At 37.6% G+C, this 13,833-nt stretch overlaps 1 protein-coding gene across 1 annotated transcript in view; it reads right to left on the reverse strand.

Moving 5' to 3' along the window:
* Positions 1-1,074: 1,074 nt before the first annotated feature.
* The window catches only part of LOC140135924 (cystine/glutamate transporter-like), a 41,584-nt gene continuing 28,825 nt past the window's right edge, over positions 1,075-13,833 (reverse strand). The window contains exons 4-10 of the mRNA XM_072157598.1: positions 7,113-7,157; positions 6,111-6,234; positions 4,557-4,660; positions 4,011-4,107; positions 3,384-3,533; positions 2,574-2,751; positions 1,075-1,533 (exon numbers count right to left, since the gene is read on the reverse strand). Of these exons, the coding sequence (XP_072013699.1) occupies positions 1,469-1,533; positions 2,574-2,751; positions 3,384-3,533; positions 4,011-4,107; positions 4,557-4,660; positions 6,111-6,234; positions 7,113-7,157 (763 nt within the window). The 3' untranslated portion in view covers positions 1,075-1,468. The remainder of the gene's footprint in view (positions 1,534-2,573; positions 2,752-3,383; positions 3,534-4,010; positions 4,108-4,556; positions 4,661-6,110; positions 6,235-7,112; positions 7,158-13,833) is intronic.

Below are 13,833 nucleotides of genomic sequence, written 5' to 3' on the forward strand. Positions count from 1 at the left end.
GCTGCCCACAAGGCCAGTGTTCGTGGACTTAACACAGTTTGCTACCAAACTGGTTTGGACTTAACACGTTTTGGAAAAAAATCGATACTTTGTGCGTCAATATTTCGGAACTTGACTGATTTTGGGAAAAAACACACACATTGCTGGATAGCCCTAGTTACTCACTACCCATTTTCATCAAAATCTCAATCTTGAAGGTGGGTGGACTTAACACGGTTTGGAAATAAGCTCTTCATTTGTTCACAGGTGAAATAGCCCAGGCTTATTCGATTTTGTAAACCACGTCTTTCAATGTAGATTACCATGCTCGATTTCTCTCCTCGTGAATATTGCACTGCGAAATTTAAACATTTCTTTTGTATACTTAGAGTAGGTAACTTCAAACTAAATAATTTTGTTCTTCACACCACTTATAAGAAACTGAAACCAAAACCGAAACTGACTGTTACAAATGTTCAGTTTTTAACAATAGGTAGAAACAATGAGTTCGATATCTTATGATTCAAGTGGTTAGGCAGGACAATAGGAAACCTCGTGACCAAAACCAAAACCAAAACTAAAACTAAACATTTGAAATGAGGCATTCTGTTTGAGACCCCACTACATTCACAAGACTTGTACTCAGTCGTGAAAAAGGTGTTTATTTCAAAAGTGGTGTTATTGTAAAGGGGAATACATTAGCTGTTCATTGATATGCAACACGATATGAACCATGATTGGTCTATGATGCGAATGTAATATCAAAATACTTATCATGAATATTAACTCTATTATGTGTTCAATCAACTCTAACTCAACCAGGGCTCCCACATAATTTGAGATACAGGCTAGATGCTTAAAAACACTTTCCAAGTGCATGCTCCGGGAATAATATGGAACATCATTTTGGGAAAATATTATTTTATAACTAAGACACTGCTGAAGAGAGACGGATGATTTGCTAAATTCACTTAATGAATTTGAGTCTTTTCTGTCAGTCTGTGCTGATGATTTGCTGGCTTCACTTAAAGCCATATTATAGCATTTGCTGAGGAAGACGCCCTCACTGAATTTTTAAAATTCCTTTTTACACGATTAAATTGTACTTTATTAAACCAATATACCCTGCAAAAATCAAGACTCTAGGTGCTGTAGTTTTGTCAAAATCCGAGATTTTGAATAAAACGCCGGAACCGGCGCTTTATTATTACGATGGAATTATTAGTCGAACGCATACACGATGTTCATAACACACAGTACGTACCCGGCGTGCGGGACCGTGATATACACAACAAAGGGTCGTACCACAACATGACCGAAGGAGTGGTACGTATTGGCGACATGTTTGCTGGTAGTAAATTCCAATTTTCTTTGCTTTGCCGTAGTTGTTCGGCTCAAAAATAAAAGGGGATATATCTGACAGTAAAAGCCAACATTTTATGGCAAATAAATGCTAATCTATTTTGTTTGAAAATGTTATAATATGGCTTTAATACGTGAGTTTTTCCTGGTGAACAACCATGAACAACTTTTGTAAAAACTTCGTCGTATGAGCTGCAAAAGGATAGAATGATTAATAATTATTTGAATTGATCTACAATGTGTACATGTATATGTGGTATTTTTGCGTATGTGATATATCTAACTTTGGGAGAGGCTTTTACCCAGCAGTGGGATGACATGGGCTGATGATGATGATGATGATGATATATCTAACGCAACTACCAAGTTTTATAAGCCGCCTCTGTTAATTTTCAATCGATAAAGCAAATATTAGAAAAATATTATGGTGCTTTAATTTGACATCTCATTTGTAAACATTGCTTGAGAAACGACGGAGATATCGAGCCCGAAAGCCTGTTATCGTCCAAATCAAATGTGATACTTGACACCTTAGATTAATAAACACACAGATTGGAATTTTTCATGTATATGCCCTCTAAGCGTACTCGAATTCAGCTGATGCGGTATCTGACTTAGCGTCGATCCCCATACACAACATGCCCTGATTCCGCGGTATGCTTGACACTTCTAATGGGCTATTCCAAACAATAAGTGCACACTGCACACCCTCTATTCGCCCTTTGCACTGATCCGCCATCTTGCTACCACAACGAGATTGTCCCTGAAAACGCTTTTTTATATCTCGCATTTTTCTAGCAACGCGCCAAATGGCTCTTGTAAAGGGTACGCGGTAATCAAAGCACGCGTACGCACACATACTACGCATTTTGCGGGCAGAATCTCGTTTTGAGATGAAGGTACAAGGGTTATAGGATTATTAACTTTCAAAGAAATGCCTGGATTTCAAAGTTTGCTGGAACATCTGGAAATATAGTTACCAATAGAATTGAAAAAGCTTGACAATGCATTCAAATGAATGATAAATCACGGAATTGGGCAAAAAGCATCTCAATTTAAGGATTTGTGATTTTCGCAGATGGACACTTTGAAAGTCTGGATTTCTAACAATCGTGACTGGCCAAAAGTTCGAAAATCCGAACTCCTCTATAGGGCCGGAATGTGCATCTATTTTCTGGATAAAAAAGAGCCCAATACATCTTACTATTATAGTGATACAAATTATAACTTACTCAAAGCATTGTTGAACCATGCTGGCTTGTTCTTCCAATATACAAAAATGAAGTAAACTACAACTCCCACAATCATCATACCGATTCCTATCCCACAATCCCTCGGTGCTTTGTATAATGATAGACATGCGACGAGCAGGGTATACGCGATGAACAAGATTGGAAAAATAATTGGAACCTGAAAAGTACCAAGTTTGAAAAGATTTTAGGTGTTGCTTCAATTTTGTTGCAATTTAGGTAGGTATCATACTTTGCAGTTCTAAAAATAACATCATCATCACCATAATCATTATCACTTGCTCCATCTTCAACAGGGGCGTAGCCAGCTTTCTTGGTCAGGGGGGCAAAATAACATTTTTGGGGCACAGACGAAAAAAATTGCAGTTGCATCATACAATACATAGAGACTGTATGTCTTCGAGCTTCCCGAAAAGGGCCTTACTGAAGTTACTGGGATGATGTGCGTAAAAAATGGTATTTTACACTATTTTCGCCCATTATCCGGGTAAAAAGGGCTTTATTGTTACAATGTGCGCGTAGCGCGAAAAAATTTGTATTTTACACTATTTTGGCCCTGAATTTTGCTAGAAAAGGGCTCCTTGCCCTTTTCTTTTCCTTTGCCCTCCTGATTTTCTCTTTCATTTTTTGTCGGAGGGGCACTTTTTCTTCCATTTTTGCCCCCCCCCCCGCTGGCTACGCTACTGATCTTCAACCATCTTCTTTCTCTTCATCCACCTCCTCCTCTTCCTCCTCCTCCTCCTCCTCTTCTTCTTCTTCTTCTTCTTCTTCTTCGTTGTCTTCTCTTCCTACCTTATATGGTCGCTCCAGATTAGGATATTTCCATCTCCAATATGGGACTATACCGATACCAACGATCGTGAACAGCGAGTGGGAGAAACTCAGGTAGGTAAGAAGCGCGTATATGTCAGTGAATGGCATCATTACCATGGTAAGCACATGCTGTTTGCAAAAAGAAAGTAAGAACAGGGATATCTGGCTCAAAATACCGCGACAACTTAGTTAATCAAAAACTGCGATATGCATCTATTTACCTTATTTCCTGGAAAAAATTGTGTACAATTTCAATATTTGCCCCGTACAGGCATTTGTTTTTTCGAGATAGGGCCTGGAAAGGTCAATAGTCATTGGCTATTATACGAGTAAAAATATATATATTCCTAACCGAGATATCTGCCGAAGCAAGGCTACAGGTGTTTTGAAGCTATGACATTTACTGCTGTTGATCGGGTGAACCAAATCGATATCATGCATTATGAAATAACGAAAGCTATCGATGTTCACTCCGTCAACGACAGGAAAGTGCTAGTTATAGGCATGGTCAATTCATGCATGCTTGGAATACGCAGATTCGGGCAACAAGCTTAAACGTGTAATGAGGTTTTTTTTTAAAATAAAGTTAAATAAAGTTACTCTTACCAGCGCAATAATGGCGGGCACTGGCGTTAGTCGTCGTATACTTATCATTGCCAGTATTTCAGGAGTGAGGCCTTCCCTTGCGCTCACGAAGGTAGTTCTGCAAAATACAAGTGACAACAAATTATCATAAGGCTTAATGCCAAATAAGGCCAGGGTTATCTCACCAACTTGCCCGCGACCGCAAAAAAACATTTTTCACGGCTGAGTAGCCTATAGGTCTTGTGAATGCAGGGGGGTCTCAAACAGAATGTGTCAAATTGACCATTATTCCGTGCAGCAAGCTGCAATCCCATATCATCGCAATCTGGGACCTAATGCAATCCTCCAAGATGAGAACGCTTGCCCCATAGAGCCAGAGTAATTAACGATTACATACAGGATATGGAAGTAGAGAGAATGAAATGGCCTGCCATCAGCCCAGACCTCAACTCGATTGAACACTTGTGTGACCAGCTTGGTCGTCCTGTGCCTACCAGAGTAGCCAATGCAACCACATTGAATGACCCGCAGTTCATTTCCAGGCACCATGTATGTATCATTACTTACCTGGCCGTAGCAAATGTAGCAGTAATTCTACTGCTAAGGCAGGATAGCGCAACGAGTATCTGTGCAATCCAGGCCCAGTCACCGATAGTAATCCTGGCAAAGTCCTGTTCGTATGTTAAACAAGAATATTATATAGATTCTTTTAAGGGGTACTACACCCCTGGCCAATTTGTGCCTATTTTGCATTTTTCGCAAAATTGCCTAGCACATTGTGGTGACAAGTAAGATATGTATATTATAGGGCAAGGACTACAACTACTGTACTGAAAATTCAGCAACTCAAAGCAAGTAGTTATTGATTTATTGATCAAATATTGGTTTACCCTCATTTTTGACTGTAACTCCACAACTGTTGTCTGTGCTGAAATAATTTTTCCAGTGCAGTAGTTGTAGTCCTTGCCCCTATAATATACATATCTTACTTGTCCCCAATGCGCTTTAGTTTTTGCGAAAAATGCAAAAATAGGCACAAAATTGGGCAGGGGTGTAGTACCCCCTTAAAGCTGTGATTTAAAAATTGAAATGGGTTTTTTAAATTACGATCAAACAGCGATGAGTTACATTGTATGATTTATTATACCGTTATTAACTAAAGGCCTTCAAAACACCCCTTTTGGGTTGAGTTTTACTTTTTAACGCGGGTGTCTGTTTCTTGAGGAATTGAGGGTGTTTTTGATATATATGAAATGTTTTTTACTTTTAATATAAATACAAGCAAAGAAAATCCAGATTTGTAAACCCCTTCTGCATCTTTTGATGGATTTTATTCAACTATTTCCCTGTGTTTACAAAGGAGAGAAACTCTTTGTTGGAGTCAGTGTGGCAGACAAGTGTCGCGTTGGGTAGTTGCACAATTGGTTAACGTGCAGTTACGCATGCCTACGCGACGCTTATCTGTATGAGCGGAGCAATCTGTGGAAGCAATGATCTCATAAGAACCTCGTGGTCGAATGGCTCCGATTTAGTTGGTAAAATGTGGATTTTTTCGTCCGATGAATGGATTTCGGTCGGTCAAACTTTTCAAAGGTAGGTGGACTTAACAGATGTTCACGTTGTGAGAGTTGTCGCATTCTCCTAGGAGCTTCGATCAAAGTGACAAATGTGACCAATTTTAACTTCAATGGTCATTATTTCAATGTTTATTTGCTCCCTACATTGACAATTTATGTATACATGATAACTCAATAAAATACAGCATCTGTAGGTGAGCAGTATGCTCATTGTAAAGAGCAAGATGCGGCTCCAGAAAGGGTTTTCACATTCTCTTATTTGGTCTTTTTAGGTATCATTTTGTGCAGATTGGCGTGTGTGAATTTTAAAAAGTTCATTCTGTTGCCTTACATGGGTTATATCTCAAAAATAAGACCAATATCAAAAAATGATAATAATACGAGACTTTGGAACAGACATTTAGGCAAAAAACGAAGCAAAGATGAGAAAATAATCACAGAAAGAGTTTTCGGATGAATTTTAGACCATAAAGTCGCTGTATCAGGTATGTAATATTTGTATTGTGTATTGCGTGTGATTATTCGTTCGTATTATTTTACTTACCGAAGCTACAGCTGGTGAAGCCAGTAATTGTTCTGATGATAAGGCGGTAAAGTACGCCACATTGGTTAACACATATACTGCGGTTACTACAGTCAGTGACGAACATATAGCAATGGGAATATTCCTAAAAAGATGGCAACGTGTTTAAACTATTTAGAAATATGTAAGCAAGCAATATAAAAATGAGTAGATCGTTTTAACCCCATGAGCACTACCTGCCAATCTAACATTGCCTCTGATTGGTCAATTACGTCATATCTTCACTTTAATCACCAATCAAAATGGAGCTTTGCAAATAATTTACCCCTATTTTTTGTGTGGTGAAATTATTCTAACAATGTTGCTGATTGGTCTAATCGATAATGAAAACTTCTTTTTGGCCAATCGGCAGGTAGTTCTCATGGGTTTAAGAGTGTTACATCCTTCTACCGTGTGAAGGGAATTGACCTTAACGGTAAATCCCATAAGTCTTTGAGAACTCACCTGAGATGTCGTCATTTGACGTCACGCTAATCTGCGCCAATGTGTACATCGTTTATCTAACATCGTTACTCTGCATTGCAAGTCGTCGTGACGTCAAATGACGACATCTCAGGTGTACTCGCAAAGGCTTATGGGATTTACCGAAACGGTCAATTGAAAAATGTTGACCAAAGCTATGGCAAAAGGAGGTATCATGTTAGTGACGTAAATATAAGATACATATAGTTTGGTCAGCTCGTAGTCGGCGGGCCTTATAACATCGCGGATTAATATCACTATATTTTATTTGGAGAATTGCCTTGTGATATCTCGTCATAAGTATTACAAATTATTATTTGAAATCCTATACCTTGTCTACTTTCTTTAACACGTAAAATATAGACTAAGCAGATCAATTATATCCTTTTTAACGTGGGTCTACTTTTCGGCGTAGTGGGAAAAGCCTAACAATTCCCGCCGATTACGAGCTGATCAAAGTATACATCAGTTTACAAAGTATCCCCAGTGCGTCTTTATTACCTTCCGGGGTTCTCAATCTCTTCAATGACGGACGGCATCAAATGCCTAAAGTCGTAGAAAATAAATGGAAATTTGTATTATTAAGGATTGACCTAAAAATAGGAAAGAAGTAAGAAAACGCTCACGCATACCATAGTGTAATAATTAGGCAATTCCAGTTGATATCTATACAGCGCCTATGAAAACATGACCTTATCAGGTAGTGTAAATTTCAAATGGGGTTAGACGAACGCAGGGGCTATTTTAGAAGAAAAAAGTCACTGCACTGCACGTTAGCAAACGTAAAATCTTAAAGATCAGCTAGCGGAGACAAGCTTTAGGGGAAGGGGTTGCTGGCAGAGGGTTTGTCACCCCTCGAGTTCTGTAAACTTTTACAAATCACGCGTTACAATCACGCATTTTACTGACTCATTTTTGACGTTAAGGGCTGAGGGAGTATGTAAATTAAATGGAACAGCCAATGGCCAATGGGTATGTAATTTAACTGGAACAGCCTAATTGCTATCAATATCAATATTGACGTCACAGATTCGATTTGTTACATGATCGTCAAACCAGATTAGAAGGTGTCAGTTCTCAGGAACTGACACAAAAAAAAACGTTAAAAAAATTCTCTTTCGCAGTGAAGCTATACAATTTGATAGATTGAAGTTCACAATATTGAATTTGATTAGGGGAAATCTATTCCAGAGGGAGTATGTAAATTAAATGGAACAGCCATTTCAGAGGGAGTATGTAAATTAAATGGAACAGCTATTTTGGGGTCATTATTTCAGAGCTCAAGGTTGTTTGATGTATATAGAATTGGCTTCATTATTAACTAAATGCAAACTATAGATGGCGCTATTTATCCTAAATCATATTTCTTTATTTGCAAGTAGTAGGTCATTAATACTGCCATTAAAACAGCTGGAATAGATGAAATAAGCAACAAGGATATTTTATAAACATATTTTATCAAACAATACAAGGAATTATTTGTATTAAAAGCTTGAAAGAGTAACATCCAGTAACTAAATAGCGCCACCAATTTTGTCATTAATAGATACATTTTATATCCGAAAAAGCTTTAAAAACTGCTATAAAAGTGAATAATTTTGTAAAAGAGGGGACATTAAAGTTGAGAATGACTCAAAAGCATCTGTATACATTGTACATTAGTATGATATCACTTTTAGCTGTTTAATCCTAAAATTTGGTTGTACATGATGTTTTGTTTGAAAAATTAATAAATGATCCCATCAAACAACCGTGAGAGGGAGTATGTAAATTAAATGGAACAGCCAATGGCCAATGGCAGGGGCTAGTTTAGAAGAAAAAAGTCACTGCACGTTAGCAAACGTAAAATCTAAAAGATCAGCTAGCGGAGACAAACTTTAGGGGAAGGGGTTACTGGCAGAGGGGTTGTCTCCCCTCGAGTTCTATAAATTTTTACAAATCACACGTTACAATCACGCATTTTACTGACTCATTTTTTACGTTAAGGGCTGAGAGCTGAGAGCACATCACTCAGACATACCAAATTGCATTCTGAATACGAGGAATAGCCTTATAATATGAATTTGGTTAATTTTTTTCAAACCTGATTTTTTTGCATATTTGTAATGTTTACACATGTCACAACTTGCACCTACATGGAATCAGCCAAATTTGTTGTGTTTGTAGGTAAACAAATTATGACTTTATGTCCGCCCATAGAACTGCGTGTTAAACGGCTAAAATAACAAGCAGTGATTCTTTCACGTTTCCTCGTTATTTCAGCTCAAAATGGACAGAAACCATTCCCGATCATTATTACTAGTATTATTTCAGCATTTTGAGTATATAATGACAAATTTAAAATTTGAAGGAAATCGTACATTAAGCCTTTAACTGATATCAAATAGGAAGCAATTTTAAACTTCCACGCTACTCAAATTTCACTCACCGGAGCGCTTTCACCGGGTCAAATAATTTTATTTTTTGAAATTTGCGATATAATACAAATTTGATGACAAATTACGTCGTATATTAAAAATGACATTTTTGACATAAACAATCCCCGAAGTAAAGTTTATCAATCTAATGATATGCACTTAAAGTTGAAAATTGATTCATGTCTGGTTCACTAATGTATTTCACTAATTCATTTCATTTTCAATTACCTACAGCTCCATGAAAGTACACACTAGGATCATAAATGTTATTAAGTTTATGGTATTGATGGTATTGATATGCAAAAACGAATACAATCTCTGCAAAAATGAATAAAATGCGCACAGGTGCCTACAATTGCTCACATTAAGGGGGTACTACACCCCTGGCCAATTCTGTGCCTATTTTTTTTAATTTTTCTCAAAAATTATAGCACATTGGTGACAAGTAAGATATGTATATTATAGGGGCAAGGACTACAATTACTGTACTGAAAATTCAGCAACTCAAAGCAAGTAGTTATTGATTTATTGATCAAATATTGGTTTTCCTCATTTTTGACTGTAACTCCACAACTGTTGTCTGTGCTGAAATAAAATTTTCAGTGCAGTAGTTGTAGTCCTTGCCCCTATAATAATACATATCTTACTTGTCCCCAATGTGCTATAATTTTTGAGAAAAATGCAAAAATAGGCACAAAATTGGGCAGGGGTGTAGTACCCCCTTAATATCTGTAAAATATAATAATAATATAAAATCCTTTTAATTTACCTAGAAAGGTAATAGGTTTCATTTAAAATGTCATTCCACTTAATTGAATTGTCATTATTGAAAACTCCATAAAAGTACACAGAACCTCTTTATTAAATGTTGAATGAAATGCACACGTGTCCCTACCATCTTTTAACCTGTCGCACAGTAGCATAAAGTTCTCACAATGTGAAAGTGATAAGATTTCTGCAACTTAAGTGATGCAAAAGTGCATAAGTTGTCGGCAAATTGTATAAAAAAAGTTGCATACAAATTCATTACAAAAGATTAAACACACTCTTCATGAACTAAATGTCTATAGTGCTCAACTTAAAACACTAGATGCTCAGTCCATAAACAGGGTGTTTATTTTCTACAAGCAATATACAGGGTGAGTCCAAAAGTGCAATAGTGCAAAGAATCCATCTTTATTTTATAACCAGATTGAACTTTTAGGATTTAAAACACATGATATATTCATTAGTGGCCTTGTGTGAAAAAACGAAGTAATTAGCACTTGCCGTTCTGTTTTTATGACATATTTTACAGCAATACCCAATTGTAATGCTTGTCCACGAGACATCTAAACTTTGAATGTCAGCACACTATACTATTATGTAAGGTATAATATTTGGAACAACTGCCATTTTCTTAACCTCATTGGCACTGAAGTAAAATGGAGCACCCAAAGTTTTATTGTCCCTGGTCTTGTATAAGTAGAGGAAACATTGCTTTTATTTGTTGTTATTTTCCTATTTACCCTTACATTAAAAATGTTCATTCTCTATAAAAGAAACATACAAATATATGGGCGGGTTTTTCAAATGTCGAAAGGAATGTGTGCAAATTGAAGTGGTGTGAAAAATTGGAGTTGGTGAGGTATGAAGGACTTAAGCAATATTAAAAAGTTAGTTTGAACCGAAAAAAGGAATTGAAAGAACGCAAAAAACAACCTTGTTTTAAGTTAAAGCCAGTTTAAGATCTGGTGTCCTTATTTCGCATTGTGTGCTCTCATTCAAATTATGGTGCCTCATGAACAAAGAGTTAAAATGGGTATCGCCGTAAAATGACTCATAAAAGTTTAAGGGTTCACTTGCTTTTTTTTACAAGTGGTGTATATTGAGGATGGCATTTTCAATAATGGGAAAGTTCAACGTGGTTCTTACGTGAATATTGATTCGTTGACCCTTTTTACTCACCATGTATATATACGTTTAATACCAAAATGATTTGATGTGTTCATCATTAAGTGTCTATGTGTTTAGTTTAGCGTTGAAAGTGTTCAATTTAGTATTTACCTCTAACGTTTACCTTGTAAGCACATAGAAGAGTTTAAACCGGCTGATATCACATGCATTTGAAAAACAATCAATTTTTTAAATAATTATCATATGGTTAAGCAGTGCTTTTTCACTGATCTGAACTCCTCTCTACTAATATATCGCAAACAGGCCCATTTGGGGAGGGGGGGGGGGGGGGCTGGACTGATTTTGAAAAGGTGGACCTTTTTTCAAAATTTGCAATTTTTTTGGAGTAGGACGGATTTTGAAAAAGTTGATTTTTTCCCCAAAATTTGGACCTTTTTTGACCCCTTTTTTAAAAACGGGGATTTTTTTGGCCATTTTGGGATGGGGCGCCGCCCCCCTGCGTTACGGGCCTGATTGCAAATAAATAAATTATATGGTCTTTAAAAGTTTTCCTTGAACATGTGGAGGAAAGCCGCGCTTTTAGGCTTTTTCACATTAATTTGGCCTTAAGTATTGTAAATTTTGATTAGAAAAACTCACGATATTGAGTCAGAGGGATTATCAAGCAGCCCCCGTTACCAGGTCTGCATGCCGTATAGGCTGCGCACTTGCTTCTTTTTATTGGTATCCCCGGTGGCATATCAGCGGTGAGCGGCGATGAAAATGTTCCTGATGGTCATACTTTTGGTCTGTTTTATTGGGACAATTGCGCACGAAGCGCGCAAAACCTTTCCATTTTACACTATTTTAGCACAAACAAAGGTGATATGTTGTGGTAATTTGCAACATTACACTATTTTGCCCAAGGTGTTTAACGGTCTAAAAAAGAAGACGCACAGGGCAATTCTGGACAATTTCTGTCCGGTATATGGAGCTGCCCCCACGCCTGTTGCGGATTTTCTCGTCCAGTGGCTTTGCACCACGGTGACCAAAAAATTGGGAGGAGAGGGCGTTACCAGAGGCGTTGTTCTTGATTTCCCCTGCCAATTGAATGTTTGACTGATCACCACAAACTATACAATATAGGATTTCCCGACTAGATCAGACTTACTTTGTGGAGGAACTTCTTTAACTTCTTAGTCATTTTTCGGGCTGAAGCTATAGTATAGAACTATTTTAAGCACGGATTTTTTATTCTCACTGCACGGATTTCTATTCTCACTGCACGAACGTGCCAGGAGGCACGTTAAAATAGCCCCTGGACGAACGCGGTCTGAACGGGTGACTCCATTTAGAATCTTCACCCTGGAAGATTAAGGCCATGTCTTCCACTGGACTAGCCCATTGTTACTACTTGTTGCTGTTGTGGTTGTTTGTTTCTAATTGTTGTTGCTGCTGCTGGTGACGTGTCATCGTTCAATATTATAACACTCCGCAACAAGAGTGACACAGCTGCGCTTGCAATGCCATATGGCAGGGTCTAATACATGTGACCGGGTATGGCCGCTTCCTGGATTGATTTGCATCTTCGTTGTTTAGGACATGCACAGTTTTGGATTTGTTCATGTTAAATATTTAAATCTAAACATTTTGCATCTCGGGATATTCCTGGGTTCCAAAGGCAAAATGTTATCAATAACCTCTGTGTACGCCTAATTTATCCCTGATCACTGCTGATTGCATTAACCATCGCGTCTATTTATAAGGTTATGAATTATAGGTTAATAACTGCGCATTAGTTATTTGGAGGGCATTGTGAAAAATCTAAACATTTTGCCTAATGTCCCGAGATGCAAAATTTTTCACAATGCCCGACATAATAACTGATGCAAAGTTGTTAACCGAATTCATAACCGTCACAGCTTATATTTCGCCCTTTAAAAAGTCGCACAGGCTAAAACGGACTTACCAATTACAGCACTGCGCAATCAGGCCATGTCCAATTATGGTAGTTGCATGCGCGTGAAGTGTTCCGGCGCAATAGATGCGCACACGCGGAAGTCATTGTACCACGTAAGCACACGCGGATGTCATTGATGGATATCAATAATCTTCACGCTGGTGTGCGTATATCATCTAACGAGCAATTTGATTGGAACGCACGTATGGTGTGGTATGCGGAGGTAATGAGTTTAGCATAATGTCTTCTATGATCTTATGACCATTGCAGATTCAAACTTAATTCCGTCTACAAGCATATATATGCCTCTAAACGAGGTTTTTTGACACAAGAGACAAGAGGCAGACACTCTCAGCAAAAACGTTATTTGGAGTTTGAACAACTATATTACTGATAAAGGCGGCTGTACAAACATGTATATTTGTAAGACCAATCTATTGCAATGTTTTTGAGAAGGGTATTGGCCTTTCATATCTTTCGTTAAAAAAAACCTCGTTTAGAGGCATATGCTTCTGGACGGAATTCTACGGTATATGGCCCATTCTCCGATAAAGCGTCCAAGTTTGGTCTCGCAAATTGCAAAATTCCAACCACGAAGAATTCATGAAAATCATTCAGAATCGTAAACTTTAATAGTTTCAGAGCACAAAACAATGCATGGGTGATTTTTCAACAATACTTTTAAAATTAAAATTTTTGAGCAATATTACTTGCACGCATTGGTGGTAACGTATCAGTGGTAACGACTCTGTGAAGCCTTTTCACACTTTTGTCTTAATCGTGCAAGTGTAAAAACTTACCGACTTAATACTCATACTTGATCAGTCATCACCCAAAGTACTAAAGTCTGGTATGATATTTGGCTTCATTTATCACAGCGTTTTTTCCGAGGGGAGTAGAATTTAGGTAACGTATCTGTGACGACATGAACGTAACGTCAGGATTTTTTGTGCCATTAATAGACCTGATT

Source organism: Amphiura filiformis, chromosome 16 (genome assembly GCF_039555335.1).
Source record: "Amphiura filiformis chromosome 16, Afil_fr2py, whole genome shotgun sequence".
Classification (NCBI taxonomy): Eukaryota; Metazoa; Echinodermata; class Ophiuroidea; order Amphilepidida; family Amphiuridae; genus Amphiura; species Amphiura filiformis.